Genomic DNA, 27,977 nt, shown 5'->3' with positions numbered 1-27,977 from the left:
AGTTTCAAGTGGAGCAGACCCGTGCTATTATGGAGATTAGTGGACCACGAAAAAAAATTGTTATATAAGATTCAGCAGCACAAAGCCTTAGCCACTGCGCCACGATGACAAAAACAGCTATTCTTATAACTATTTTTATAACTTTATCCTCAGTGCCTTTTTTTGGTGTGATGATTTAAGTATCGATCACGTTACACTAACCTGCCCAGGCAACCACCGTTGCAAGTTCCCTGCCCAGTACTGGTTATGACGCCACTTTAGACTGCATACTTAACTCAAGGATTGTAGCTTGCTGAGGAAGACAGCCCGCTGAAGTGTGACAAATGCTAATAAACATTCAATCAATCAATCAATCAATCCACACTGTGCATGACTGGAACAGGGCTGGCCTTGTCGGTGTTGTGGTTGGGGCTGTGCACTCTACCTCGGGACAGATCAATGTCTCGAACCCGTGAGGCACCACTGGCTTCAAATATTCTAGTGGGCTGTCCACAGGTGTAGGCCCCATTTTTGAGGAGCTCTCAATGAGGTCCCCTGTTTCTAGTTGCCTCGAGAATGGTGAAGGACAGACGGAAGAAAGCTGTGATCCGAGCGTCCTTATACTGGTAGCCACTTCATTGAATGACTCCACAGTCACCCTTGCATCATAGAATTTACTGTAGATTGGCTCCGTTAATCCTTCTTGCCGCACAATTCTCCAATCGACAAACTCCAGTGGCATGGGAGGAAGTGGGGTGCTGCGTGGCCTTCGCCATTGCTGCGGCAGCTCTGTGCAGGACAGCTCGGGTGGCGGTTCAGTATATCCCTGCTGCTTTAGTAATGCCAGCAGATTTAGGGCAGCCCTACTGTGACTGCAGGCACCACTCCTACCGGCGGGGCATTGGCACGTAGCTTTTGTCACGGTGCCACCAGGCCCCAGGACCACGTCCACTTCATAGGGCTTTGAAGTCTTTTTTTGGCTCCTGAAGCACTTGCATCTCACATGCACATCCCCAGGGCTGGAATGAATACAGAACAAGTTTAATGCACTCATTCCGTACATGTGCACTAGTGAAAAACACTGCCATTTTTTACCCGCATCAGAATATTAAACTGAGTAAATGACATGCATGACATAGATTTTATTTCTGTGAATAATACGACAATTTTATTTCTGTGAATAATAAGACAAACACCCAAATATGTCGAAACATGGACGCTTTGAAACTCTAGAAAGGGAGCAGTTGGCAAGGACAATAATAATGATAGTTTCGCTAATGTGTGAGACACCAACAACCTGGCCAAAAATTCTGGGGACCTTGGGCCTACATAGGTTCTTACACGCTTTTTTTCCCTGACAGGGTGATGTGCACACATACTACCTCTTTTCCGACTTCAAAAATGGTTTAAAACTCGGTGTTTGCAGGGGGAGGGGCCGGGGGGGGGGTTGCACCATGTCCTACGACCTAATATGTATGCGCAATAGGAAAACTCACGTGCATTTATAGCGGTTTTAACGTAAGCCACCTCTCACAACCACCGATCTACTTTTCCTGCCTATGCCAGCGCATGTTTTTGTAAGCTTCACTAGGCCGCGAAGGGTACACAGGTTATGCAGCGTCTGATCGGAACGTAGAGCCTAGAACTATGTACCGATTATTTTGTTTGTTTTGCTTCTGCGCCACGCTGCGTGCGCCTATCGCCGACACCTAGAATCATATGTTCGACGAGTTCCCAATGTGACTGCTCGTTTTTGAAAAGGATTGCCCTTTGAAATAAATGCCTACATACTAAACGACCTGCCATTCAATCGATTTGCGCCCAAGTTTCCACGTGTACTATGTTACAGATCCCTCGCCGCATGCTTTGTTGCCATGCAGCTTTTGTAGGGCGAAGGATCGCTCGAGCGCTGAAGGGAGATCGAGCGGCCGCACACAGAACACAAATAAGCGGGAATGGGAGTAAATGGCTTGTGTCATAACTCAGTACCAATTCGGAGTTTTCAAAACTCCTTCCAGTGGGAGTTTTGCCTTACTCCCATTATTTCGGCAGTTTTTTCAGTAGCATATGGGGGTTTCCAGGGGTACCATTGTTTCCTCCACCTGGGAGTTTTCAGGGGGCGCATTGGGAGCAGTGTTGACCTGCATTCGAGGTTTTTTTTTCGTGTGTGTTTTTGTGCGCTTCATATATATGCGCTGCAGTGGAATTTATTACTGCATTTGGGAGTTCTTAATAAGGGCACAGGCCGCATTTTTATTTTTCGTTGGGGATCACGTAATTTCTAGTCTTTTTCCGCTTCAAACGTTGAATGGCGAAACGTGAAAAGTTTGTTTTCTGCACAGTCAATTTATTGCATAAACATTACATGAATACGATATACGTGTGAACACGTTAATAAGACAATAAAAACACTTTATTAACAAAACCCCTACATTCGGAACACAAGGTATCACGGTAAGAACTTTATCTACTACAACACTCCTCAACGAAAAAAATTTAAGCCATTTGCAAACAATGAGGTCAGCATGTCGTCGGTGCGCTGTTTGCTTGCACCTGCCTCCCAAACGCTGACGTTGCCGCACTTCCTGGCACGTTCTTCTGGAAGCCACAGCAGCACATTCATTAGAGGGATAGCAAAACGCTTTAAATCTGCGGTAACAAATACATAAGCATATTGGGCATCTGACCTGAAAAAAAAAAAAAAAAAGAAACGGCACTGTAAAGACGCTGAACTTGTCACTCTTGTGTCCAACTTTCCGTTATGTCTGAATGTTTGTTTAAAGCTACGCAAAATTGCACTTCTGTCCGAGACACCTGCGCTCACTAGTTCATCAAAACGAAGTGTTCTGCTGTTCAAAAAGGTGCGCGATCCTTGTGGCGACCAACTTCTCAAAATGCTTCCTTTCCCTCTTTTCCGTGCGTGTAGTGTTCTGGGAACGAGCTTCAGGTTTTACCCCCCGCACTGCCCCTCTCTCCCCTCACCGAAAGTTAAGGAAAAATTTCGGTCGGTGTGACGCCTGCGCGTGCCCCCCTTCAAAAAATAAAAAAATAAAATAAGCAGTCGTCTGTCGACTCTACAGAATGCTCCCTCGAATGGCGTTTGCTGGTTATAGTTACACGCGCCTAGCGTACGGAGAGCTCCCACGGGGCCCCGACCTTCTCCCTTTCCAGTGAAAGCAATTAATCGCCGGCGGCACGCGGCAGTCACCCTCCTCGTAGCAGGCGCGGCTGGCACCACACCTACTTCTCAAGAAAAGCGGCCTCCCTGCGACGTTTGACCGGCCAACTTCGCCCTCGCTTGCCAGTAAGCCACAGGCACAGCCTAACAAAAACACCTAACAGCCGTCCAGAGTTCGGACAGTTTTCATTCTGCTTGCGAGTGTGAATGAGTGAGTGTTCTGCTCGAGAGCCGCGCAAATACGCATTGCTTTCACACCGTTCGGCCTCCCCAATGACGTTCCGGGCATGGTGCCGTCTTTCACGCACAACGCTCACCTCCCGTGGCGGAGAATCGCCCGTGCAGTGGCGCGGGAAACACATTGAGTTTATTTGACGCTAGAAGGGGCACAAGTCTCCCAAAATGTTGCGTACAATAAAAAACGTGAAAATCTTACCTTCAACCACCTCGCAGAGGCACAACCGCGTTATTTTTAAGCAGCCACTCTCAGCGATCACTGCTTTTAGGCCTCGCGTCGGCTCGCTGGCGTATTCCGTCGGCTCGAAGGTCGGTGACACGGAGGCGACGTTGCAGTCCGTCGCACGTCAGTCCAGGCTGGTTCCACAATGTTCGCAACGAGCTTCGGTTGTTGGGAAGCACTTCACATCCGTTCGTCCGGCCGCAAGTTCACACTGGCAATGAATTTTCGGGGACGCTGGAGCTCACACGACACACGACACCAACTGGCAGCCATTTTGTAAGGACGCGTAGAGGAGGAAGGGGTAAAGGAGGAGGAGAAGGAAATGAAGGTGGCGTGGAAGTTTTTAATACTCCCATTAGGACAAACGCAGTAATCACAGCCAGATACTGCGTTTTGTGAAGAGGTACAACCGTGGTAAATGCGCTTATTTACGACGGCTTGTGGCCCCCGGTGTAAACTGGCAGTTTTTCCACCATCATACTACCACACGTGGGAGCAGGCCGCCTGTCGTGAGGAGTTTAAATGACGAATTCCAGCCAAGAAACTCCCATTCAGGCTAACTTGTGTTTTGTGTGCGTGGCTGAAGCCTTTCGTCAGCTTTCATCATCATCATCATCATCATCACCAGCCCATCTACGCCCACTGCAGGGCAAAGGCCTCTCCCAGTCTTCTCCAATTACCTCGGTCCTGTGCCAACCGTGACCAATTTATCCCCGCAAACTTCTTGATCTCATCTGCCCATCTAATTTTCTGCCGCCCCCTGCAGCGCTTGCCTTCTCTAGGGATCCACTCTGTTACCCTTAACGACCAGCGGTTATCTTGCCTTCGCATTACATGCCCTGCCCACGTCCATTTTATCTTCTTAATTTCTACCAATATGTCTTTAACACCAGTTTGCTCCCTGACCCACTCCGCTCTCTTCTTGTCCCTTAATGTTACACCTAGCATTTTCCGCTCCATTGCCCGCTGAGTCGTTCTCAATTTAAGTTGAACCCTCTTGGTCAGCCTCCAAGTTTCTGCCCCGTAGGTGAGTACCGGTAAGATGCAGCTGTCATACACTTTCTTCTTCAGCGACAATGGTAGGCTGCTATTCATTATCTGGGAATGTCTGCCATATGCACCCCACCCCATTCTGATTCTTCTAATTATCTCTGCCTCATGGTTGGGATCTGGGGTCACAACTTGGCCTAAGCAGATATATTCGCTTACCACTTCCACTGCCTCGCCACCTATCTCAAACTGCTGTGCTGTCCCGAGGTTATTGATCATTACTTTAGTTTTCTGCATATTAATTTTCAGGCCCACGGTTCTACTCTGTTCGCCTAGTGCAGCAAGCATGCTTTGCAATTCGTCCCCCGAGTTACTTAGCAACGCAACGTCGTCAGCAAATGTGAGGTTACTGAGGTATTCTCCATTAACCCTTACTCCCACCTGTTCCCAATCCAGCGTTCTGAATATTTCTTGTAAGCATGCTGTGAATAACATTGGAGAGATTGCGTCTCCTTGTCTGACACCCTTCCTTATAGGTATTTTACTGCTCTCCCTATGGAGGATGATGGTAGCTGTAGACCCATTGTAGATATCCTCTAGTATTCTTCCGTATTGCTCATCTACCCCCTGGTTCCGTAATGCCTGAATGACTGCTAGGGTTTCGACCGAGTCAAATGCTTTCTCATAATCTATGAAGGCTAGATATAGGGGTTCATTATACTCAGCGCACTTCTCTATCACCTGATTGATCGTGTGAATATGGTCCATTGTTGAGTAACCTTTACGGAACCCTGCTTGTTCTTTAGGTTGACTGAAATCTAAGGTTGCAGAGATTCGGTTAGCGATTACCTTGGTAAATACCTTGTAGACGACTGACAGTAAGCTGATCGGCCTGTAATTTTTCAAGTCCATCATGTCGCCTTTCTTATGGATTAGGATGATGTTCGCGTTCTTCCAAGATTCCGGTACCATTGCGGTCATTAGGCATTGCGTATACAGGTTTGCCAGTTTTTCAAGTACAATTTCTCCGCCATCCTTCAAGAGGTCTGCTGTTATCTGATCCTCACCAGGTGCTTTGCCCCCTTTCATTTCTTTCAAAGCCTTCTTTACTTCTTCGGTCGTTACTGGTGGGATGTCTATCTCCTCTGAACTACTGTCTCGTTCGGCATAATCCTGTATGTCCCGGCTACTGTACAGATCTCTATAGAACTCCTCGGCCACTGTGACTATTTTATCCCTATTTGTTATGACACTGCCTTGCTTATCCTTAAGTGCATATAGCTGATTTTTCCCCACGCCGAGACGTCTCTTCGCTGCTTTCAGGCTACCTCCGTTTTTTACAACGTATTCGATCCTCTCCATATTATACTACCGTATGTCAGCTGTCTTCCGCTTATTGATTAACTTCGAGAGCTCGGCTAGTTCTATTCTGTCAGCTGCGGTAGAGATTCTCATGGTTTGCCGTTTCCTGATTAGATCTTTCGTCTCCTGTGAAAGTTTACCAGTATCCTGTCTAGCCATAGTGCCCCCGACTTCTACTGCACATTCCGTGATAATGTGTGTAAGGTTGTCGCTGGCTTCCTGTGTCGTAAGCTCGGCTTCCATGTTAAGGGCGGAATATCGGTTCTGCAGCGCGATCCTGAATTCTTCTAATTTATGTCTTACTGTTAGCTCATTTATTGGCTTCTTTCGTACTAGCTTGTTGCGGTCCCTCCTCAAATCTAGCCTAACTCGAGATCTTACCATACGGTGGTCACTACACCTTACCCTTCCGAGCACTTCCACATCCTGCACAACGCCAGGGTAATCGCATAATATGAAGTCTATTTCATTTTTGTGCTCCCCATTCGGGCTCCTCCAGGTCCACTTCCGACTCTCCCGTTTACAGAAGAAGGTATTCATTATCCGTAGGTTATTCCGTTCTGCAAACTCAACTAGGAGGTCCCCCCTGCTATTTCTACAGCCCAGACCATAGTTCCCAACTGCCTTGTCTCCAGCCTGATTCTTGCCTACTTTAGCATTGAAGTCCCCCATAACTACGGTATACTGTGTTTTTACTTTAACCATTGCCGATTCCACATCTTCATAGAAGCGTTCCACTACTTGGTCGTCATGGCTGGATGTGGGCGCGTAGCCCTGCACCACCTTGAGCTTGTACCTCTTATTGAGCCTAATTACAAGACCTGCCGCTGACTAAATTACGGAGCTGACATAACGGCGACGTGAACGACCTACACGCACCCATTTGTAGCCGGGAAACAACGCGGCAGAGCCTTTCCTGAGAAGCTATGCTGACCGTTCACATGCAGTTAACCAAAATCAAATATAATAATGTACTGTACCTTGCTGATGATGAAGCAACGCGCACAGACGACGGGTCGGCATACGACTCCGAGACGAGCTTGTGGCTGCGCTCGCAAGTACGTCCGGACGAACTGGAAGCACCCAAACTTTCGAAGTAGGGGCCTAATCGCCTCTCTGAAAACCCACCCGGTAGCAAGGATAAATCCTTCGACGACTGAATCGGGTCGTTGGGCATTTTAACAGAGTGCCGGGTCAGATTAGCTCGCTTGCGCACCACGCCGGTATTACGCCGGCTGATAGTAGAGATCAAGTAATGGCCGACGCCAAGTGAATATCGATGGTGATGATAGTAAGTTACGTTGCCAGACTGACTTTTCTAAAGGGTGTATTCTGCCTTAACAGTGTGAAGCATTCATTATGTCTGTCTAAGTTGTAGCTTATAAGCCACTTAATTGCTCTCAGCAATGCTACAGGTCTGTGAGACAGGATAGTTAAGCAGACACCAATTTATTTGAGAGCAGGCCTCAGGTACGTGTTGGTGTACAAACATTCAAATTCAAATAGCATACTGAAAGGCAAACTAATATATACACAAGTAAACAATCCAATGTGGAGTAATATGGAAATCAAAGAACACAAGACCACTCGCACTTTGTTGTACAGATACCAGGACACTGCACCTCTGTGCAATTAAAACGAACGGGCTTTGCACAAAGCCTCCGCAAAAATTCTTACAGGCGTTAACGATTGCGCGGCGCAATCGCAAACGGATACGCCTCGTTACACGACAGTTAACGTGCCTACTAACGCAATGGGCGCGCTAAAGTGGTGCTTTCCGCTGTACTAAAACTCTCTACTGTCTGTACAGTGACGACTGCCTCATCGTCGACTCATGGAACCTTTTCTCGTTGTCCGAAAGGTAGCCACGAACAACGGCTGCGATCCGAGACGTCAGTGACCGCTTTCCACTCGCACTTTTGACATAGTGGGCCTTGAGCACCCTGTTTTGGGCTTCAATGCCGTTATTTGTCGTTAGAACAACGTCAAATTCAAGCCTGTGAAACATTACCCACAGCTCCTTCACACTTAGCCACACCGCTTCAAAGTAGCTGCGAAATTTCTCGTTCTTCCAGTACTCTGAGCTAGAAGCAAGAACAGGTAAGGTAAGGTTAATAACTACTACATGTGGGCGTCAGCTTCCCGGCGCGCAAGGCCAGCGGCGCACTCGGAACGATCTACCGCCAGGCACGAACGCGACGCCCGAAACCACGAAACGACGGAAACAAGGGGAAAACAGCTCTCCCTCACTCTCGCTCGCTTATTTACCTGACAGAAACGTTTGCAGATCGACGCTGCACTTGTTTTAAATAACCGCCCTTGACACCAAACGCGGATAGCACCGAACCGACAAACGCCGACGCCAACGTAGAGAAAACGCGCACGGCACGATTTGTTTTGGGTTAAACAAGAAAGTGACGAAACGATCTTTGCCACGTGACGTTTGGTCTTGACGTCACGACCTTTATGATCACGTGACAGGAGCGGGAGGGGGTGTCATAGAAATCGTGTATGAAATGAGGCTCACCCGGTAGCCGCACGGCAGGCGAGGAGGGCAAGGGAAGGGAGCTCGCGGCTTCGGGCTCTGGGCAACACCCTCTAGACCAGAAGGTGTCGTGCCAAGGCGCTCCCCACAAAGGTTACTCACACACACAAAATCTTGTGCGGACAAGCATCAAACGTCAACGAAACACAAAGAAACAGCAGGGAGAGGGAGCCCGAATGAAGCAGACATCAAATGCGAGAATCCCTAAGCTGACGTCACGGGGGCGTAGGGTGCATTGATGCTCGCGCGCTCCGCTGCACATCGAGGCACTCTACGGAGTTCCTCTATATAGCTCCCCGGAGCTATAAAGAGGAACTCTACGGAGGCTCGCTTCGCAGCGCCGTCCGTGGTCGCGTTCACTGCCAATTGACTAGCTGCAGCTGGTAGAGATGCGTCGCTCAGGAGTGATCCAAATCTTTTGAGCCGCTCTTTTTGATGAACGAGTGAGCCGTGGCTAAGTAAAAGTGAGCGGCGGTTCTTTTGGAGAGAGAGAGCCCCTTCTAGCCCCTCAGTGATCCGTGTCGACCGGGACAAGCCACAGCCCCACAGCACAGCAAACCATGGGGAAAGAGCCAACGGAGCCGAAAAGATGGGTCAAAGCTCTCTGCGCCCGCTATTGCCGGCGCGAGAAAGCAACTCCACTGCCGGGCCAGCTGGGGCTAGTAGCGTATAAGGGGAGGAACGGCTGGAAACGCTGATTGGTTAACAGAAATCAACGCTCAAGAAGGCGATCCGTCTCCCTAGGCGACCCAGGGTGCCTAGGGAACCAAAAAAGGTCCCCAGAAAGGTCCCTGGCCGTACGGCGGCGCCACCGCGCTGCGGCCGCGGCCGACCGGCCGAGCCTGCCGGTTCATTCATTCGGCTCCGGTGCTTGCGGCGGGCGGGTGCACGACGTGCTGCTCGCCGGTGCCCACTTTTTTGGCGCGAAAATTGCTTTGTCATCGCCCGTCGGAACGAAATCGTGGTTCTGCAGGAAACGCACAACAATCTCAAGGTAAGCAGTACATATTCCCGGCAAAAGGGTTTTGCCCCCTTTCTTATTTTTTTTTTCCAGCTGCAGCAGGTGCACGACGTGCTGCTCGCCAGTGCCCCTTTTTTGGCGCGAAAGCCCATCGGAACGAAATTATGGTTCTGCCGGAAACGCAACAATCTCCAGGTAAGCAGTACATATTCCCGTCGAAAGGGTTTTGCTTTCATGTGTTTTGCCTTTTTTTTTTTTTTTTTTTTTTCAGCTGCAGCAAAACGTGCCACCCCATGGCACGCCGTGATGGTTTTCGCGCGCTGAGTCTGAGCCGCAAGGACGGAGGTAAAGTAAAGCTGCGCAGCAGCGATCTGCTAAAAAATGGACGTTGCGCGTGAAGCTGGTGGCCGTTATCTTTTGTTCTTTTCAAGGTGCAGCACGTGGCGTTCCATCGGCGGCAGCAGGGGACCGCAAGAATCCAAAAACCTAGGACGGAGGTAAAGTAAAGCCTGCGCAGCAACGATCTGCTTAAAAATGGACGTTGTGCGTGGACCTGGTGGCGGTGATCTTTTGTTCTTTTCCAGGTGTAGCACGTGGCGTTCCATCGGCGGCCTCAGGGGACCGCAAAAATCTAAAAACCAAGGTAAGGCACGCTATGCTGCTGCAAACTGACCATGGCATTGTGAACGAAGTTTTTTTTTTTTTTTTTTTTTTTGCGTGGAGCTGGTGGCGGTGATAATTCTTCTTTTCAAGGTATAGCACGTGGCGTTCCCCGAGCAGCCCCAGCAAAGGACCGCAAAAATCCGAAAACCAAGTTAAGCCACACAGCAGCCCGCGCTGCTGGAAACTCTCCTGTGTGTACACAATATTGTTTTTGTTTTATTGCTTTCCTTCCCTTTCAAGGTGCCACCTGGAGTACGGCTATCACCCCAGCAACTGGTATTACGCGCAACAAAATTCTGGAAAGCAGGCTGAAAACTGGCGATTTAGGCAAAGTGGCACTTTTGTTTGGCGTGACCACAGAAAATTCTGCCGTGTCGTCGTCCAGTGTGGCAAAATTTGAACCTGAAGAAAATCTGCAACAATTTCAAGCTAGGTAGCAGGCAGATAAAAGCCGGTGATTTACGTAAAGTTGCACCTCCTTTTGACGCGTTCACAGAACAAAAATTTGCTTTGTTTTTGTCCGTCAAGTAAAAATAATTGCGTATCACGAGAATTAGCATAATAAGAGTCGGAATGAATTTTTGTGTTTGCTTGTTTGGTGTACTTGAGAACAATAAATCTGTCAAGTGCTTATCTGTGGTCTTTCCTTCGTGGTATGATGAGCCCCACTGGGCGTTTATATGTTCCACATATAATTATGACCATCAAAAGAGGCAGTTCACTCCCGCAAGAACTTATGAGCTGCTGCAATGCTTTTTTTTTTTTGCCTAATTTAATCTTGTCAACAAACTAGCTATTGCGCTTACGTTTCTATCCCATAGCCCCCGGCCAGCTCTATATGGGAAAAACATGTCAGGGAAAAATAATACCAGCTGCACTTTATTCTGGCACAGAAGGATGGAGGCAGGCATGCTGTTATCGTGTGAACTTCATGCTAGCATTATGGCAGAGCTATCAAATGAAACCAGATGCCCCACTGCAATAATGCAATCACTTGGTGGCTTGCAACTTTACCTAGTCCCTGTGGTGTCCCGAACAGAGCACAAAAACGTAGCTGGCAAGCCCCCCCCCCTCTTATTTAAATTCTTTTCTTGTTTAATAAAAGGTTGTCATTGAACATGTCGAACCTAAAACATCTTGGTGCACACAACCTAGCGGTACTTCAGTCGCAACACGTACCTGATCGTGCAAAGCGCATGCCACACAAGCTCATAGCATGTGGTTGTTGCATTGACGACTTAAACACAAATCCTTGGAGTTCATTTAGCCATCTGATGAATGCAGAATTGGCAATGTTTCATAGCACTGTTTGACATGAAATTTGCAAGCTTCGTGTTATAACGAGTCTTTTTGGGAAGCTTGCCATTAAATGACCTGCCATCAGATACAAAGATGCATGACTGAGTATGCTAATAACTGCAGAGGAGCATTTCTAGCCAAAATGCTTGCATCTGCCCCTATAACCTCACACCTCTTTTTTTGTTGTCATTAGTTTTTAACACTGAGTAGTAGACACCCTCCTTCATGTGTTGTGTTTTCATTCCTGCTGGCACATTGCCAGGCACCGTGCCCCAACAAGGGCAGATTAATGTTATCTTGCACACTCCAAAAAGGCCAACCTGGCACATTTACTGGCTCCACTGTCCAAATGTGATAAGAAGTGAATGCTAAGCATCAATGGAAATTTACCCACCGCAGTGGCTAAGGCGTTGCGCAGCTGAGCACGAGGTCATGGGTTCGATTCCCGGCCGCCGCCGCCGCTTTTCTGATGGAGGCAAAAAGCAAAAATGCCTGTGTGCACGATATTTCGGCGCACGTTCAAAATCCCCAGGTGGTCAAAATTAATCCGGAGCCCTTCACTACGGCATGCCTCATCGCCTGTGTTGCGTCGGCGCATTAAACCCTTCAATCAATCAAATCAATGGAAATTTTTTGCGGTGTCACAAATTGGCTTTCTTGAAGATTCACGGTTGAGCACTGCCTGCTGTTGGATGGTACTTTTAACAAAGATAATGTTGATGCATACTGAAACACAATGCTCCAGTTCTGCTGTAATTATTGAACAAGTAAAAGGAGTTTTGGGTGATACAGAACGCCCAGGCTGACATATCTTGTCACTGACAGTACAGTAGGCTCTCACTAACTTGCAGTCACTTAATTGGAAGTAATGTGCTGGTTCCGGCAATTTTACATGCAATTCAACGGAAGAAATTGCTTGATAACTTGAAGCTAGAACCCATTATATTAGTTAATTGGAAGTTATATTGAATAGAAACATCAAGGTGACTGTCATTTCTCGATATAAAACCATTTTCAAGTGTCGAAACAGCGCCCTAATTGTTCTCTACTGATGTCGGTGCCATCACAACTAAGGTAGTGCACTGTTGATAAAGCAGCAGGCTAGTTCAGACTCGCGCCAATGTTCACATCTCTTGTGAGGCCCTCAACCTTCTTTGTTTCTCACAGCACTGTGTGAGCAGTTAGGTGAACATTTGAGGCTTTGATTTTAGCGATAAGTCTGCACTATCACGACAACCCATGACATATAAGCTCGACTTCACAACAAAAGTCAAGATTCTGAACGAAATGAAAAAGAGAACGAGTTGCGGACTAATGACAATGCTGTTCAGGTGCATTTTGTTCGATTGAATTGTGGTCCCTGTGGACTCGTATTATTGGGAGTCAACTGTGCCTTCAAGGGTGAAAGCAGTACTGAAGCTGGATGTTTGCTTCTAGGTGTGCTCAGACAATAAAACATACAACATATGCGTTGTAAAACACCTATATACGCTCTTTGACTAGAGCATCTTGAGTTCAATTATAAAATCAAAACTATATTTTATAGGAGTGAAAGTGAGGGAACAGGAATTACGAGAAGGCACATTGACTTCTAATTTTTGTTCATGTCACAAGTATGTGATGCTTTCTTCCTCAAGTTATTGAACATGCATTTTACGTGCATTTCTTTTCTTTCTGAATCTTGAACTGTGAGGAGACTTTGTCCATGACTGCTGTCTACGAGAAGGGTCACGCACCCCTTAAGCCATCAATGAATGGCTTTCTTGCTTGGCTCCCTTTCACCGTATAGGGATGAACAAGTACAGAAGTGAAAGGAAATCCAGTTTTGGCCACGTAGACAGGAATCTTCCCATCTGTTTTTCACATCCTTTCAAGTCAATACAGCTGATTCTGGAACTTCCCCCGTGAAATCGTTTGCCGGTTAAAAAAACAACGCCTTCTCACACAGCTATCGACAGCTGAAACAGTCGAAGAGGCTGAAATGCCTAGTCTCAATGCAGCATGCACAACTTTAGGCTGTTTTTTTCTTTTCTCTTGTGATGCTGAAGCATTTCTGGGTATCATACTTATCAAAAGGTTAAATTTATGCCTCTGCATCCGCATGTATCTCTTGGTACCAAATCAGAAGGGGCATCATCCCATTCTTTACATGAGTATTGCACTCCACACCGAATGATTTCTGTGCCTCATAAGAGAAGGGTCATGATCTCTCTGCTCATTCTGTTCTTCACGCTACCGATGAGCAATATCAAGAGAATTCCACTCTTCACATAAGTGAGGAACAAGACGAAGCACCATTGTCTACCACAAAAAGCAAGATCCTGCTCCTCAATTCCTTCCTTGATCATACTAGCAAGGAGTTGGGTAAAATGCAAAGTCCATCATGAGGAGCAGTTCAACTCTTCAATGGTCAGCCTCGAATAACAAACAAAAGGCAAGGAAATGAAGGGATGATATGCACCATGCAACACCGTGCACGGCTCTGTTTTTTCTCCTTTTGTCTGAGTCTTCAGGCTGACTGTCGTAGAATTCAACATGTAACAATTAACTGGCTCAGATTCTTCCTATTTGATGCTGAGAAGGGAATCCCACTCATCACACGATAAATCATTGTTAAACACCACTGTTCACCAAATGAGCGTAGCATCATGATCCTGCTCTTCAATTATGATCCCCAAGTTAATGAGTAGTAGTATACCTCACACCAACTAAAGATGTTTCTTAACTTCCTGCCTTTTTTTATCCTTTGTATATTACAATTTCTTATCTTTACTACCTAGTTCATCATACAATTGTTATGGCCCTAGACATGGTCCTTCACAAGTGGTTGCAGCTGTGGGACCGCATCATTCACAATAAAAAAAAAAAAAACTCTGACGAAAGTGGAGCAAGTTTAACAGTACAATCAAGGTGCGCAACTGCTGTTTAATTGCCTATTGTGTAAGCGCTGCAACGGTGCCTTCTGTTTGAACTCAAACTGGCTGGAACGTAATATCAACTAGTGTTTGGAATTACTTCTAATGAATATGGGAAATAAAAAATGCAAATATGCTAACAATGCTGGTAAAAAAGTTAGGCTGCTTTGTCTGAGAATGACAATTCCTAAAGCTAATATTTGTAAAATTAAGGGGCCAGGTGTTATCCCCCAGCAAAACCTATCTGCTGGGACCATTTAAAACAAAACTAGTTCCAATTTGGACCCACGTCGTTCAGATGCTTGTTTGACCTGGTGCCTGGACTCCCAGACGGAGCCATTTTTAGATGAAAGGAGAGCCAGTGACTCCTAAATAGTTTGGACATCGAATGAACCGAGAACAGGGACAGTTGGTAGCATACAACAACCACCGCTCCCACCGATTTCCAGAAAGTCGGCTTCGCTTCGTGCACGAATGCATCGATCGGAAGCTATCGCTCGCTCATCGCTCGCGACGCTTATAATGTATTAATAATGACACTGTAACTCACAAACCTAGCCTCCCCCCGTCCTCCCTCGTCTTAGCGCTGTGCAATGCAAGCTTTTTACAAATTCAAAAAGCGTCTGGACAGGATGATCGAGTTTGCTTTGTTCAGTTTAAACTTCCTTGACTCATTTTGAAGCTGATGACCTTCAGTGGTCGCCGTGCATCGTAATTTCGAGAGGTATAAACAGTGTACAGAATACCGCCTTCATTCCTAGCTATTAGGTGAAAAAATAAACTATCGCCTCTGGTACTGGGGGCGCTGAGTAAACACACGTGTTTTAAGCCTAACGCAAAAAAATGAATAATAACATTTCCGTTTCTGCATACATCCCACCCCAAAGGAGCGTCAAGCGTGCTCTGCACATCGCTTTCCAAGTTTTGGGGTTCCTATGAGCTGGCACGACACTTTTCATCAGCATTTCCGACTTTTCGTCAACAAGCACGGAGCGCGCACGTGTTTGCTTTGTATTTTATTCGATTGCCTCAGCAAAATCAGCCCCAGTTCTGCATAATTCTTCTATTTTTGGGGCGAAAGATGAGCCGTACTACCGACCGCTATTAAAACGTGATAAAAGGGCCAGATGGCAAAACATCACCATTTCAAAACATACCTCAGTTACCAACGTACATGCATTGTTGCGTATATATTCCTTAAAATCATGATACGAGAGTTTGTCCCATGATGCACATCGTGGGGCTCAAGTGCACCAAATACAATTGCAGCAAAAAGAAAGCTCCAAAATCTTCTACTCAGATAAAAATAAAGTGTAAATGCTAAACGGTAAGAGCTAGCTTAGCTCTTGCATAGCCTGCATAGCTTGCATAGCCTGCATTCGGCGTTATGTAACTGAACATGAGTGGATTAATTAGGAAGTTTCAACTTAAAAAGTGTGCTATATATGCTTCTCGCTAGCTATTTTATAAGCTAATTCAGTTTAAGGCACAATCTGTGTGCTTTGTGGATGTGTAATTGATTGTTACCTCATCCTGTTTATCCCACTGATGTCCGCAAAATGCGATTCTCTATACTTACCAAAAACTATGCAAACAATTTATAGCAAGGAGGACTATATTATAATCCTTGTAAGATAAGTTTGATTAAAAGCACCACGATTCAATGTGCTAATTTACAGACAAGGGCAGCTATGTGCAAATGCTGCTGCTCTATGGAGGGAACCACCTGGGTCTCTCACCACAGCAAATCGATCACTGTCACCTATGGATGTGAGTAAAAAAAGTGTGGAGGGGGGAGGCAAACCGAGGCACCAAACCCCCTGTGTTACCAAAAATAAGACATGTAATAACATAAATTGCTTCCCTCTTCACAGGGAACTGATACAGGTGCTCTGTGCCACGAAAGCTACCAGATTACATTTAAACAATGCTACAGTTATTGCAATATTTCGCTTTTATTTAGAGGTTTACTTATTTAGACACCATTTATTTGAGGTACGTAATACATGAACACATGTTCACGTATGATGACATGCACTATCAGGTAACGTGTATGAAAATGTGACCGCAGTCTTGGGATCAAACTAAGGGAGTTTTATGCGATGAAGCCAGGTACAGGCTATGAGGCATGCCACAGTAAAGTGCTAGAGATATCGCAGTATTGGATGACAACTGTACTGTTGACCATGATGCATTATGCTTTTGCTGAAATAGGTTCGCACTTTTTTGCTGAGTTACTTTCAGTTTCTTTCAGTTAGTCCATCAACCGATCAATCAACCGAACATAAACTCAGGGGTTTACTGCCTTGAACATATAAGTAAACTGTAGAGTTGATTTTAAGTGAGTTACTTTAACTGAGTTAGAATTGATTTTAAGTGTGTTCAGTGCACTACGTTCTTTTTGCACAGATGTAAAATATACATTGAGATCATGACCTATGAAGCCAGTCATGGTGAATGTGCTATGAAACTGCAGTCATAAAATATGCCTTATATTTTATTTGCATACAGTTCCCAGTACGGCTACTCACAGCATCTGTACATATTCTGAGTACGCATTTGCTTGATATAGAAGGCATAATTTATAATTTGCCTTGTAAAGTCCCAAAGAAAATGGTACGCTGCAGTTTCCTTTAAAAATTCTTACAATCCCTTAGGATGGCCATAACCACCATCATGGGGGTATTCTCAATGACAGTAAGACGTTTCTGCAGGGAAGTGTTATTTCTGAAGAACGCAGCAGCATAGCGAAACTAGGAAAACACTAGTGTGACTTTAGACGATACGAAGCTCATAATATTTGTGCAAGTTTCCCTGAAAGATGGCCCTCAGTCAGCAGTGATGAGCTTCCAATTTTTCTCGACAACCTACTCTTCTGTGACGCTGCAGTAAAACTATAATTGTGTGACAATTCAGCTTCCACTCATTCAGGATATTTCAGACTAAAGCCCCTACTTTGAAGTGAAGCAAATTGCACTTTTCTTCTGGTCAGGCATGAAGAGAACAGTATATATACTCACTCATTTCATATGCAAGTATGAACTGCACTGATCTTCCATTGTGTGCAAAAATGTGATTGCCGTCTTCGGATAAAAAAGCCAAGGTAGTTTTACACGCTGAAACTAGAAATGGCTACAGGGAATGCCATAGTGGATGCTGGGAAATTGTACTCTTCGATGAACTCTACTTCTGACCATGTGTTGCCGATCTTTCCTAAAATAGGTTCGTATTTTTGCTGCCGAGGTTACTTTCACTTAATCCATTTGTCAATAATGCTATTCAATGTTCAAAAGCAAAAAATTCTGTTTGAAGTTTCGCATTTGTGGCACACCATTCTTCAGTTGGATACGTCCAAGGACACCGCAGGTTTTTTGCTAACCAATCAGTTGGTTTGTATTTTTTTTTCCACCCAGGCCAACAGGAAATTGTAAATTGAATAAAAGAATTCTATTTGTTCCCAGGACTTCGCTTAAACACATGTATCACCAGCCATTTATAGCATGGTGCAAACTGAAATGATTAACAGGAGTCAGCACGTTTAGAAGTGGTAGTGCACTGAAAATTGCACTTGATGGGAACGGGATGAGTCTTTTAGTCAGTCATTTTCAGTGTAGTTTCTTTTTTGCTTGCATGCATGGCTACATATTCAGTGGTTGCAGGTAGCAGGTTTGCATGAAAAGTAAACAGACACAGTTGTCAAAAGATGTGGACACACTTTATTATTGAGGTACACTTTATTATTGAGGGTACATGGGTATTGGGTTCAGACCTTGAAATTTATTTATACTCTAACAAAGAATAACTTTAGGCAGTGCCATCCTCTTGCAGTCTTGCAGGCAATAGTTCATTGTACCCTTGTTTGCACAACGCCAGCAATCGCAGCATAGGCGTCTCTGCACTCCTTCCCGTCATGCTGCAAACCTGTAATGTTGAAAGGAAACAAAATACAGGGTACCCACAAGTGTTCTGTAATGACAAGCTTATCATTCATTGACAAGGAAACAGCATGGGTTGCTAAGGCATTTTGCTACAAAAGGCACTGAAACAGGGCAGGTTTCATGCAGTACTATTGTGGACCCATAGAGCACCTTCTGTAAGAAGAGCTCAATAGTCGTGTATACGATGCACACCAACGGTGGGACCCATTTGTGTACTTCTTTCCAGACGTGCCAAGCAGACAGGCCGAGAGATAATCGAAGCGTGCAACATTTGAAAACTGGGAGGCGATTGTGTTACATCGCCAGTACTTTGTGACAGAGTTCGCCTTCTTAACCAGTACATGCCGCCAAACACAAGTGCAGCATTGAACTTGATGTTCCTCCTTTATGAAACTCTGTTATCAGCTCGGCAGTGGTCCATAGCTGAAGGATCATGTGTGTCAAGTAAAAGGCTCTACCAGTGTTTGTCATGTGAGGGGGCGGGGGGAGAAGGGCAAGGAAGTACGTTCGAGTGGAATGTGTTCCATCTCTTTTGTTCTGTTGATGCCAAGGTTTATGTTTAGTGCACATTCCACAAAAAACTAGTTGTGAATCATCACTCGACTTGTCTGCTTCGTTCGTCCCAGTCTTTTTCGTGCTGTTGTTAAGATGACACATACCAACTCGCCCAGCTCACCCCTCTGGATATGTTACGGTTGGCTATGCTACAGCTAGTAAAATATGAGCAACCACACGTAAAGCCATACGATAAAAAAGCTTTCAAGGTGGGATTTACTGCAATAACTTCTTGTGCAAGAAGTTACTCCGGTAAGCACTCAGAATGATAAAAACCAACTTGATGTGGATAAGCCGAGTCCAATCGTAGTGCTGTTGCAAGGGCAAAAGTTTTTGGCAGCATGCACACGAAATGGAGTACATGTACATCTCAGAGCAGCTCACAGGCTTCCGGCAGCACCAGGCTGCGATGAACTCCATTGCCAACGTAATGACAGAGCTAGAGCACACCCAGACTACCAGGCAGGTGGCAGCCCTCGTGCTACTTGATGCAGTGCCGTAGCCAGGGGGGAGGGGGGGCTGACCGGGCTTCAGGCCCCCCCCCCCCCCACCCCCCCCCCGAAATTTTTCCGGCCATCGCCATGCTGCCTGTATGCCTGGTACGTCGCCTGTGAACAAAGCGGCATATTTTTGAAAGTGCCACTAATGCCACTTTCCACGAAATTCTTTGAAAATGCCACGAAAGTGCATGTCAACCCTTCGCATGGAAGGGAGCCGAGTCCGGCCGTGCCAAAACGAAGCGCCTGAGGGGTGCGAACCGCTGAGGGATGATTTTGGAGGGGTGCAGCCCCAAAAGCGACGGTGCCTTCGGGTAAGCTCAGCGCACGGGACGCATAAGGGAATGTGTTGTATCCCTTTGTGCGAGACATGCGGCAAGACCGAGAATAATTGGCTGGCTGAGTTGTTCTCAGCAGAGGAGATTGACTCGTCCGGGGAAGCATGGAGTGGTCTGCACCACGGTCCGCACTAACTCGCGGCGGAAAAAAAGACGGACCGCCGGCCATTGATGGTTGAAGACTGGTACAATGCAGGCCCGAACGGGAACAGACGATCTTTGTATGTTAAGCAGAACAATGTGCAAGCGGCAGTGGCTGATCACGGCCGCTCCCTCTCCTAGAAAGGGGGAGATCAAGTGGCCATGGGCACACATTCAAGACTCGTGCAAGGTAACTGAAGAATGCGATGGGCTACGTAATGGGTGAAACGTGCAGTTTCACCCATTTCACCAGCTGAATGAATGCCGTGCGCGGGCAGAGGGCCTTTGCGATTGAGACACACCGCAAGGTACGTCCCTCTTCCTCGCGTCAGCCCTTCATTCTTCCTTTTTCACGTTTCTGTCGAGGCCCGGAGGGTTTTGTTGGAGTGGGCTCAGATTGCGCGCACTGAGTGTTGTCCCCTTCCGACGGCGATGTTGCGACAGTCAATTTCACCCCCGCGATTAGGCAGATTTGTTCGGCGGTATTCTCCCCTAACCTAGGAAACTGCAAAACAGCGGGTCGACAAAAAGGGCGTGCTGCGGCTCCCCGAGCCAGTTCCAGACTTTATCCTAAATGTGAAGGCACGACGGTCACCAGCCCTGCCACAGGCAGACGGCGTCGCGACAGTAACAACGATCAGATGGCCATATTCGGCTACCCAGAGCAGTGTATATTCAGGGGCCGGAGTCACAACGGCGATATCGAATAGTAAGTCATTTTCTTCCAGTCACTAATCCTTACATGATCACTGATGTCTTTTGACGATGGAGGTTGCATTGTACGTTAAGTTGTGCGGTGCAGATCAATTATGCATTCTTTGATATTCACTTCGTAATATTTACACGATGCCACAGTACCTTGTGTCTCCGAGCTAAAAAATGTCTATCTTGTTTTATTCCGAATGCAGTATTTGCGTTTGAATTGGTAATTGAATGCACCCACGGTGGAGCGGATAGGTGACTTTTAATGAGGGAAAATGTAAATTCAACTCCTGTAAAGGCCCAAATATTTTATTATGCACGAAGTTGGAGAGGATTACTCAGAGTGTATCGGGACAGCGTAGCATCAGTACATGAAGAATGAAATATATATTTGTTCTGGCTGCAATCCACTGCTACGCCCAATTTTAAAACCATAGCAGTGTGCGCAGCGCAAGTGAAGGACTTTCGTACTGGTGGCAAAGAAGAGCTCTAGAGAGAGAGAGAGAAACAACTTTCGCTGAGCCCATTTCAGGTGACGCTCGCAGGCGTCAGACGGGGTGGAACCCTATTCACGAGTCCCACATGAGTCCAATAGCTCCTGGCCCCTGGACGCGAGCTCTTGCTGCGTCGCAGGTCGGGGCTGGACATCAAGATCTCCCATCGCTGGGTAGGGGGGGTGCCTTTCTGGTAGAATTTTCCTTTAATGCTTCCTGGCCTTCTTTGAAGTTCTGTGGGCGCAGGACTATCGTTCTTTCAAGGCTCAATCGGTCGTGCATGACAACAGAATTTCCTGATTAAATAAACGGCCACATACAACAGGCCCTCTCAAGAGCACCAGCACACCTCCGCCAGCCTCCTCCCCCCCCCTCACCCCCCCCCCCCCTCGACGCGCGCGCACACACACACACACACATATACGGGTGCGCGCCAATGTGATTCTTCCCGGATCCACAACTGATACATTCTAAAATGTTGCATGAAGCACATTTTGAGCAATCGTCAGCATTTCTTAAGTAACCGAAATAACCAAGGAATTATCACGGTAAACAACTTTGCAATTTTTAGCCAATCTATTCTGTCGTAGCCTGAAACCATGCTTTAGTTTGAACATCACGGTCGCTGTCAACCAAGGAAATAGTTTAACTGCGTCATTACTGTCCGCTTCATGCTAAAGCATGGTAGTCTTTGGTCTTTCTGTATGCGGGGCCATGCCAATACGCATGTTTTCTTGGTGCACTCCGGGAAACAAAATGCTGACTTGTTTCGGGCATCGCACCATGCCCGAAGGTCATGCTGGCTCTGCACAGCTGCCCAATCCTCCGTTTTCTGGTGGACAAAGAAGATTTCAAACATAATTTCCATTTCCCGCGTCTGCAACGAAAACTACAAAACTTCTGTGCGCCCTATACATTCCAGAACCGCCCCTGCTCATGAACTGCAAATACTTTTTTTATCGTTTAGCTTTAAAACCGGCAGTGTGTACTCGGCTGAAAAATGGCAGCGCACGCGTCAGCTAAAAAAGTATGTCCTTTCATTAAAGTTTGAAACCAAAATGGTAGGACCGCATTATAACTCTTTCATCAGATCTCACGACAAAATTCAAAACGTAGCAATATTTTGCTCAGCTTGCACAGAACATGCCTGCCCGCAAGAGTATGGTCAGACATCGCCGTATTTGCGTTATTTTTTCTTGCTAAATATAAAGTTCGATACAGCATTGAATGGCGAACTTTGTAGTGACTTGCTCTACCTCATCTGGGAGTGGTAACTAAAGGGGGTGGCTGCTCCAGAAAAGGTATAGCTTGATAGTACACGCCTTCAGGCAGATTATAGGGCATTTATGCACGAAGCATTGAAAACGTGACCGCTAGGAATGCAACTACTTGAGAACACCAAGCTCATTACAGCAGACTCTAATTTGGGTTGTGCAGAAATGTCAACCAGATTCATTATGTTACAAAAGCACAAGCTTCTCCGCCCCGATGAGACTCAAAACAGAAGCGCAAATTTAAACTGGCATGATTTAACAAATGCCGATGGCTGAATTATTCCGCTTTGCGTGTGGACTAATATTGCCAGGTTCATGTAATTTTCGCCCTTAACAGTGCTGTTCTTGCGCGTGATAAGATCAAATGATAAGATCAATGAAGGCCCCTCAAAAATCACCCAATCATGTTCCTTGGCGATGACTTAGGTCGTTGGGCACCAACCATCCAACAAGATCCTGTGCTGTCATAGTGAAATCGCCACCGGAAAGTGGGCGGGGATTCGCCATTGCTTCAAATGTTTAATTTAATATATCGATAATTCCTTCGAAGTTTGCTGTAAGACTGATATCATTGTTATCGAGACAAGGCAGTCTTTTTAATGAACCAAACATGTATTTTATCTTCATAGCCTTTAACCCTTTGAGGGTTTTTGCCGTACGTGTACTGCGGTGGTTTTCCGTCCCGCAAGGTCTTTGCCGTACGGGTACGATTTCGAGCATCCGTTTGAAATTTCGCGCCATATTAACGATGCATGCTCCCTGGGAGGTGCTGCCACCTCCTGGGACTTACAAGAAGTGTTTGAAATTTGATTGTGCTACCTTCTTCCGGTGAAAAACAGAACTCTCTGGCTTCAGCGCGTTACGGCGTCTGTACGTGTTAACGCGTTTCGTGGTTTCAGTTTCGCCACGTGATCGCATCGGAGGCGCGCGAAACTTGATCGACGCTCGCTATCAGGGGTGGCGGAAGTTGATTTCGATCTATATTGGCGCTGCTCTTATCTGGTTTATTACCCACGCTCACTAGGTATTCTTGCCCTCCTTGCTTGGAACTGAAGTAACCTAATTGGAGACTCCATTGTGGGGGCGGCGGAAGTTGATTTCTATCTATAGTGGCGCTGCTATTAGCTTGTTTATCACCGGCGTTTTCTCGCTCTCCTCGTTTACTGGGTTGCCTTCGAGTTCTTCAGATGCACGGCAAAGCAGCGATATGGCCCAACGAACTGCCCGCTCTGATGACACCGACCGCGATGACTCTTCTGACTCTGAGTTTACTCCTTTCACCGAATCTGAATCGGAAGACAGCCTTTTTTCGGAAGAAGACAGCTCATTTTCGGACATGCGCTGTATGTGTGCAGACTTCAATAAGGCACTGTGCATAGACCCGTGTTTCAAGGAATACCACACTCTGAAATACTATTGAACATTTTTCAGTTCTAAGTGATGCTGACCCCAAAATACTGTTCCTGATAATTTTTTACCATTTAATCATGACTTTAGACATTTTGTACATTCCAAATCCGCAATAAACTAATTTGACCACCAGGGAAAGTTCTTTTAGAAAAAATTCAACCCTCAAAGGGTTAAGGGCGCTTGCAAACTTCCGCGCTTTTTTTTTTCTATCAGGGGGGGGGGGGGAATAAAGGGTGCCTTCAACAACCTCCAGCACCCTGTCATCTCCCTGGCCATAAAGGAGGCCGGCATTGCGGACAAGCTGCGGGGCTCCGTCGAGGCGTTCGTGACGGGCCTCATGGCACAAAGGCAGGTAGGCAACGCCCTGTCGGTGCCTCAACCAGTGGATGTGGGCACCCTGTAGGGCACAGTCGTCAGCCCCTTACTCTTCAACATGGTCACAGTGGCACTATCAGACGGCCTGCACAGTAGAAGGGCGCACAGGGTGTACCTGTCTGTGTACGCCGCGGCCGCGGCCCTGTAGGCACTAGGCCCCATGGCGGGCTGCCGAGGCGTCGTTCTGCAGCTGCAGGCACCCCCGGATGCAGTGCGGGCCAAGCTCGCCAATGTCAGCCTGCAGCTGTCGGGCACCGAGATGGAGGCGATGCTTGTTCACTGGGACACCCAGGCCTGCTGCAGGGTCACATGCCTGCAAATCGAAAGCGAGCAGCTCGGGTGGAAGACCAGGGTGCGCTACCTGGTGCTCATGCTGGACCACCAAGATGGCTTCTGCCAGGCCGCCAAGCAGCTCCGTGCCAGGACCGGATGGCCACCTCGGCTGTGAGTAAGGTGGCCGCCCAAGACTGTGGCTGCTCCCAACAGACAGCCTTTGGCTGTAGGGCTGCTGATGTGCGCGCTGCCGCTGGTCACCTTGCCGAAACCAAATTGGTGGCAGTTGGAGGGTGACTGCCGCAAAGGCGCCCGTGCCTGCTTTGGAGCTCACAGTGCCACAAGACGCTGGCCAAGGCGGGGGTGTGGACAATCGGGATGGCGGTAGAGCAGCAGGCCCTGGGCCACATCGACTGGCTGCAGCGCGCCAAAGGGGGAGGCCTTCTCTGCAGTAGCTGCGCATCCACCTGCACTCGTTCAGTGCTCCACCACAACACCTCAATTAAGGACTGATGCCACAACCAACGTGCTCCATCGCAAGGAATGAAGGAAACTGGCCACGAGGTACTTTCCATTGGTTGCCACATTTGATGAGCTCATGGCAAAAATGTCTGCATACCGCGCTGCAAACCACGTGCAGCTTTGGTAGAGAGACACTAGAACTATCACAGGAGTGAAAAAGCGTGATGTAAAGATTGATAGCAAGATGCCCAAGACCCTGAAGTATTACCAGATACGTTAGTGCTGCATCCATGGGGGCATGAAGTTCGTGAGCAGCAATAATGGCGGCGTGCACATAAATTATTGCAAGTCCCTCCTTGAAAACGTTTTTGTTACATTTACCCGCGGTTGCTCATTTCTTGCTAGCCATAACATAGCTAATCTCCAGGCTCAAGCCTTACTAGTTTCACTATGCACTTTGTTGTTCGGCTTGCCTGAGAGAGAGAGATCAAACTTTATTTAAAGCGGCCCATGTCCGGGCTGCCTGAGCACATTATCACAAAATGCGATGTATGCCTGGCTCCATTGAAACATATAGTTTTATCGCTTGTGCATAAAGCAGCGCAGATCTATCTGTCTTGCTGGTGGAAAAAACATTTCTGTAGAGCAAACGGGAGCCGACTGAAATTTTAAAAAGGAATTTTCACGGATGCCGGAACAGTGGGTTCAAAAGAAATTTACTGGCAGGTTGTCATGCGGACCCCAGTCGGCTAACGAGAAACAACTGCCGCGAAAAATTTATACAAGGGATTATCACGGATGCAATGAGAATAGCCGCAGCCATATCAGATTTTGCGCTATGCCAGGTAATTAGGCAAGGCTTGCGAGTTGCTCTTGCCTTATTTTGTAGAAGCCTCGCACTTACCACCTGGCAGATGTACTGTCAGGCAGGCTCTGTGAATAAAACAACAAAAAACATTCCGGCGAAGCCACAAGTAATCGTCTACTGCAACAGGGTTTTCCGAAGGCGCACAAAAATAGAAGCGTGTCATACATTCGCTGTAAGCCCCCCCCCGATTAGGTTCAGCTTTTGGATACAGCTTATTTTATTAGGCATCAAACACAGAGTATTTCATGGGAAATACAGGACAATTACATGACCTACATATGTTTCTTTCCAGTCGCAAGTGCACTTGCGACTGGAGCGCTAGAAGCGACGAGATTTCTGCCGCTTTCCTTGTTCGTTTGGTCTCGACCAATTTTTGTCGCCGCGGACAGCAATCGCGTCGCTTCTATCGCTCCAGTCGCAAGTGCGAACGGGCCTTCACACTTGCGCTGCGTAGCCACACCACATCGCAATCTAAACCCATTTTTCGTGATTCACGCCGCCGTTAAAGCATGCACTGTCCATGTCAACACAACATGTCAATCTGCTATCAGGAATTTCACGATAGGCAAGCGCTTAAGCTTATTATTTGTGGAATGTTGGAAGCGGTCTCGAAATGTTATTAGAAAGTACGCCTTGCTGCTAAGGTTGAGGCTCTGAACAGGGTGGACAAAGGGGGTGATCGTCATTTCCACAGGGACGGTCGTCATTTCAGTGCACAGGCGCAACAATACCTGCACACGCCACGCAGGAAAAATATGGAATACAATGCGATCGCTCCACGAACAAATCTGTCGTCAAAACTTGTTTTATCTCCCTTTTTTTTCCCCTGAACACACTGAGTTCATGGAATGAGACGCACGTGGAGCGTGCACCTTCTGCAAAAGAAAAACAACCGGACCCAAAAGTTCACGTAAAAGGAATGTTTAAAGTAAACAAGAAGGCCAAAATAAAAATAACCGAGCACTAATAACAGAGCACATGGATGCCTCACCTTTTTTACTGCGGGCAGTGGCATCTACAGTGTGCTGAAACTCAACACACCACACCATGATGAATAACCAGATTCTTCTTGCGTGAAAGCGACGATTGCATCGGTCGAATTTTAAGGTATATGCATGTCTTTAACACATTTTCCTTTCAGTAGCTAACTTCTGCAATCTCAACACAAAGAAGCCCGCTTGAAAAGCAAGAGCTTTCCGCCATTTTGGCCAAGCGCGGGGACTAGGCAGACTAGGGAGGCATTCTAGCGCTTTACCAAAGACTAGGGAAAAATTTCTGGGGAGAAACAACAACTAAACAAACAAATCTAGCGCCAAAAAAAATAATGACGTCATGCATATTTTAATGACGTCACACACATTGACCAATCAGCGTTTCCAGCCATTTCTCCCCCTATACGGATGTCTGGGGCTGATTTTCCAAATTCCTCTAGCGCCCTCTGTCGTGGGAGCAGACAACTCGGGCCAGGAGAACCGGATGGAGTTTTGACCCGTTATTGGGCTGTTCCGGCTCTTCCGCTCAGTTACTGAGCCGAACATGGAGGAAAGAAAAGGTTAGGAGAGGCCTTGACGTCACATTTGTGAAGCCGAGTCCCGCCATGACTTGAGCCCACGGAGCTCAGCACTCTATCCCATCATCCTTTGCTGTCTCCCGTTTGATTTGACTAACATGGCGTCGCCCTGCCCTCCCGCTTCGAAACGAAAACAGTTTCGTCGCTAATTCCTCGGTGCGATGTCATCTTCTAAGCTGTTGATTTCGCTTTCAATTTACCCATTCTAACCCTCGCCTAAAGTTTCAATCGAAAAACGGCCTTCGTTTTTGAGATAGAAGGACGATTTTTCAGCTCTTAAGCCCGGCAAAGTAGCGTTTGTCGTCGTCATAGCAACATGCTCGCGGGATGGCGAACGCAGACGCCTCCGACGGCAGAGTTATCAAACTGGCCTAATTTAAACACGTTTGTTGTAGCGACTGCGTTGGTTTGCAAGCGTAGCGAGGCAGCCACATACCAAGCGCCTTAAAAATTTGTCCGTTCTATTCGCCCAAATTTGGCCGCCGCAGTTGTAAACAAGTAAGCAACATTGTCTATGGGCTCAAGAAAATTCACGTGACTTCCTCCACACTTTTCGCAATGCATTGGCGTGCTAGGAGCCTCTCCTGAGTATTCTTTCCTCCATGGAGCCGAAGAACCGAAGATCCGGGTCAAATGAGCCGTCTCTCTGCGCCATCTATTGTCGGCGCGGAAAAGCAACTGTTCTGCCGGGCCGGCTGGGGCTAATTTTTCAAATTCCTCTAGCACGC

General features: G+C 47.0%; 1 protein-coding gene and 1 long non-coding RNA gene across 8 annotated transcripts; one reads left to right on the top strand and one right to left on the bottom strand.

Annotated features, from left to right (window-relative positions):
• Positions 1-9,181: 9,181 nt before the first annotated feature.
• On the top strand, positions 9,182-10,875 carry LOC144141656 (uncharacterized). 5 transcript variants are annotated; one of them, XR_013316671.1, is made up of 5 exons: positions 9,182-9,670; positions 9,747-9,820; positions 9,907-9,972; positions 10,060-10,118; positions 10,199-10,875. It is a non-coding gene; the product is annotated as an uncharacterized LOC144141656 (long non-coding RNA). The 5 variants fall into 5 exon arrangements; XR_013316668.1 differs by having other exon boundaries at positions 9,182-9,508; positions 9,569-9,670; positions 9,907-10,118; positions 10,199-10,874; XR_013316670.1 differs by having other exon boundaries at positions 10,229-10,874.
• A 7,176-nt stretch (positions 10,876-18,051) lies between these two features.
• On the bottom strand, positions 18,052-27,078 carry LOC144141634 (uncharacterized). Of its 3 annotated transcripts, XM_077673183.1 has the most exons (4): positions 26,671-27,078; positions 24,684-24,766; positions 24,192-24,389; positions 18,052-18,273 (listed from the first exon to the last, which is right to left on the bottom strand). In XM_077673183.1, exons 1-3 carry the CDS (start codon positions 26,726-26,728, stop codon positions 24,228-24,230), a joined length of 303 nt encoding a protein of 100 aa, XP_077529309.1. In that variant the 5' UTR covers positions 26,729-27,078; the 3' UTR covers positions 18,052-18,273; positions 24,192-24,227. The 3 variants fall into 3 exon arrangements, with proteins under 3 accessions (XP_077529309.1, XP_077529301.1, XP_077529313.1); XM_077673175.1 differs by having other exon boundaries at positions 24,192-24,766; XM_077673187.1 differs by lacking the exon at positions 24,684-24,766.
• Positions 27,079-27,977: the final 899 nt, after the last annotated feature.

Source organism: Haemaphysalis longicornis, unplaced genomic scaffold (genome assembly GCF_048455015.1).
Source record: "Haemaphysalis longicornis isolate Haplotype H1 unplaced genomic scaffold, Haemaphysalis longicornis Haplotype H1 scaffold_1, whole genome shotgun sequence".
Lineage (NCBI taxonomy): Eukaryota > Metazoa > Arthropoda > Arachnida > Ixodida > Ixodidae > Haemaphysalis > Haemaphysalis longicornis.
The sequence above is the reverse complement of the archived record's forward strand: the minus strand, read 5'-3'. Positions and strand labels throughout refer to the sequence as shown.

Coding starts and splice junctions, on each gene's coding strand:
- LOC144141634 (XM_077673175.1), bottom strand. CDS start 26,728: ATGGTGTGGTGTGTTGAGTTTCAGCACACTGTAGATGCCACTGCCCGC. Junction 24,767..26,670: donor CACTGCCCGCAGTAAAAAAG/GTGAGGCATCCA, acceptor GGCGCGCTGCAG/CCAGTCGATGTGGCCCAGGG.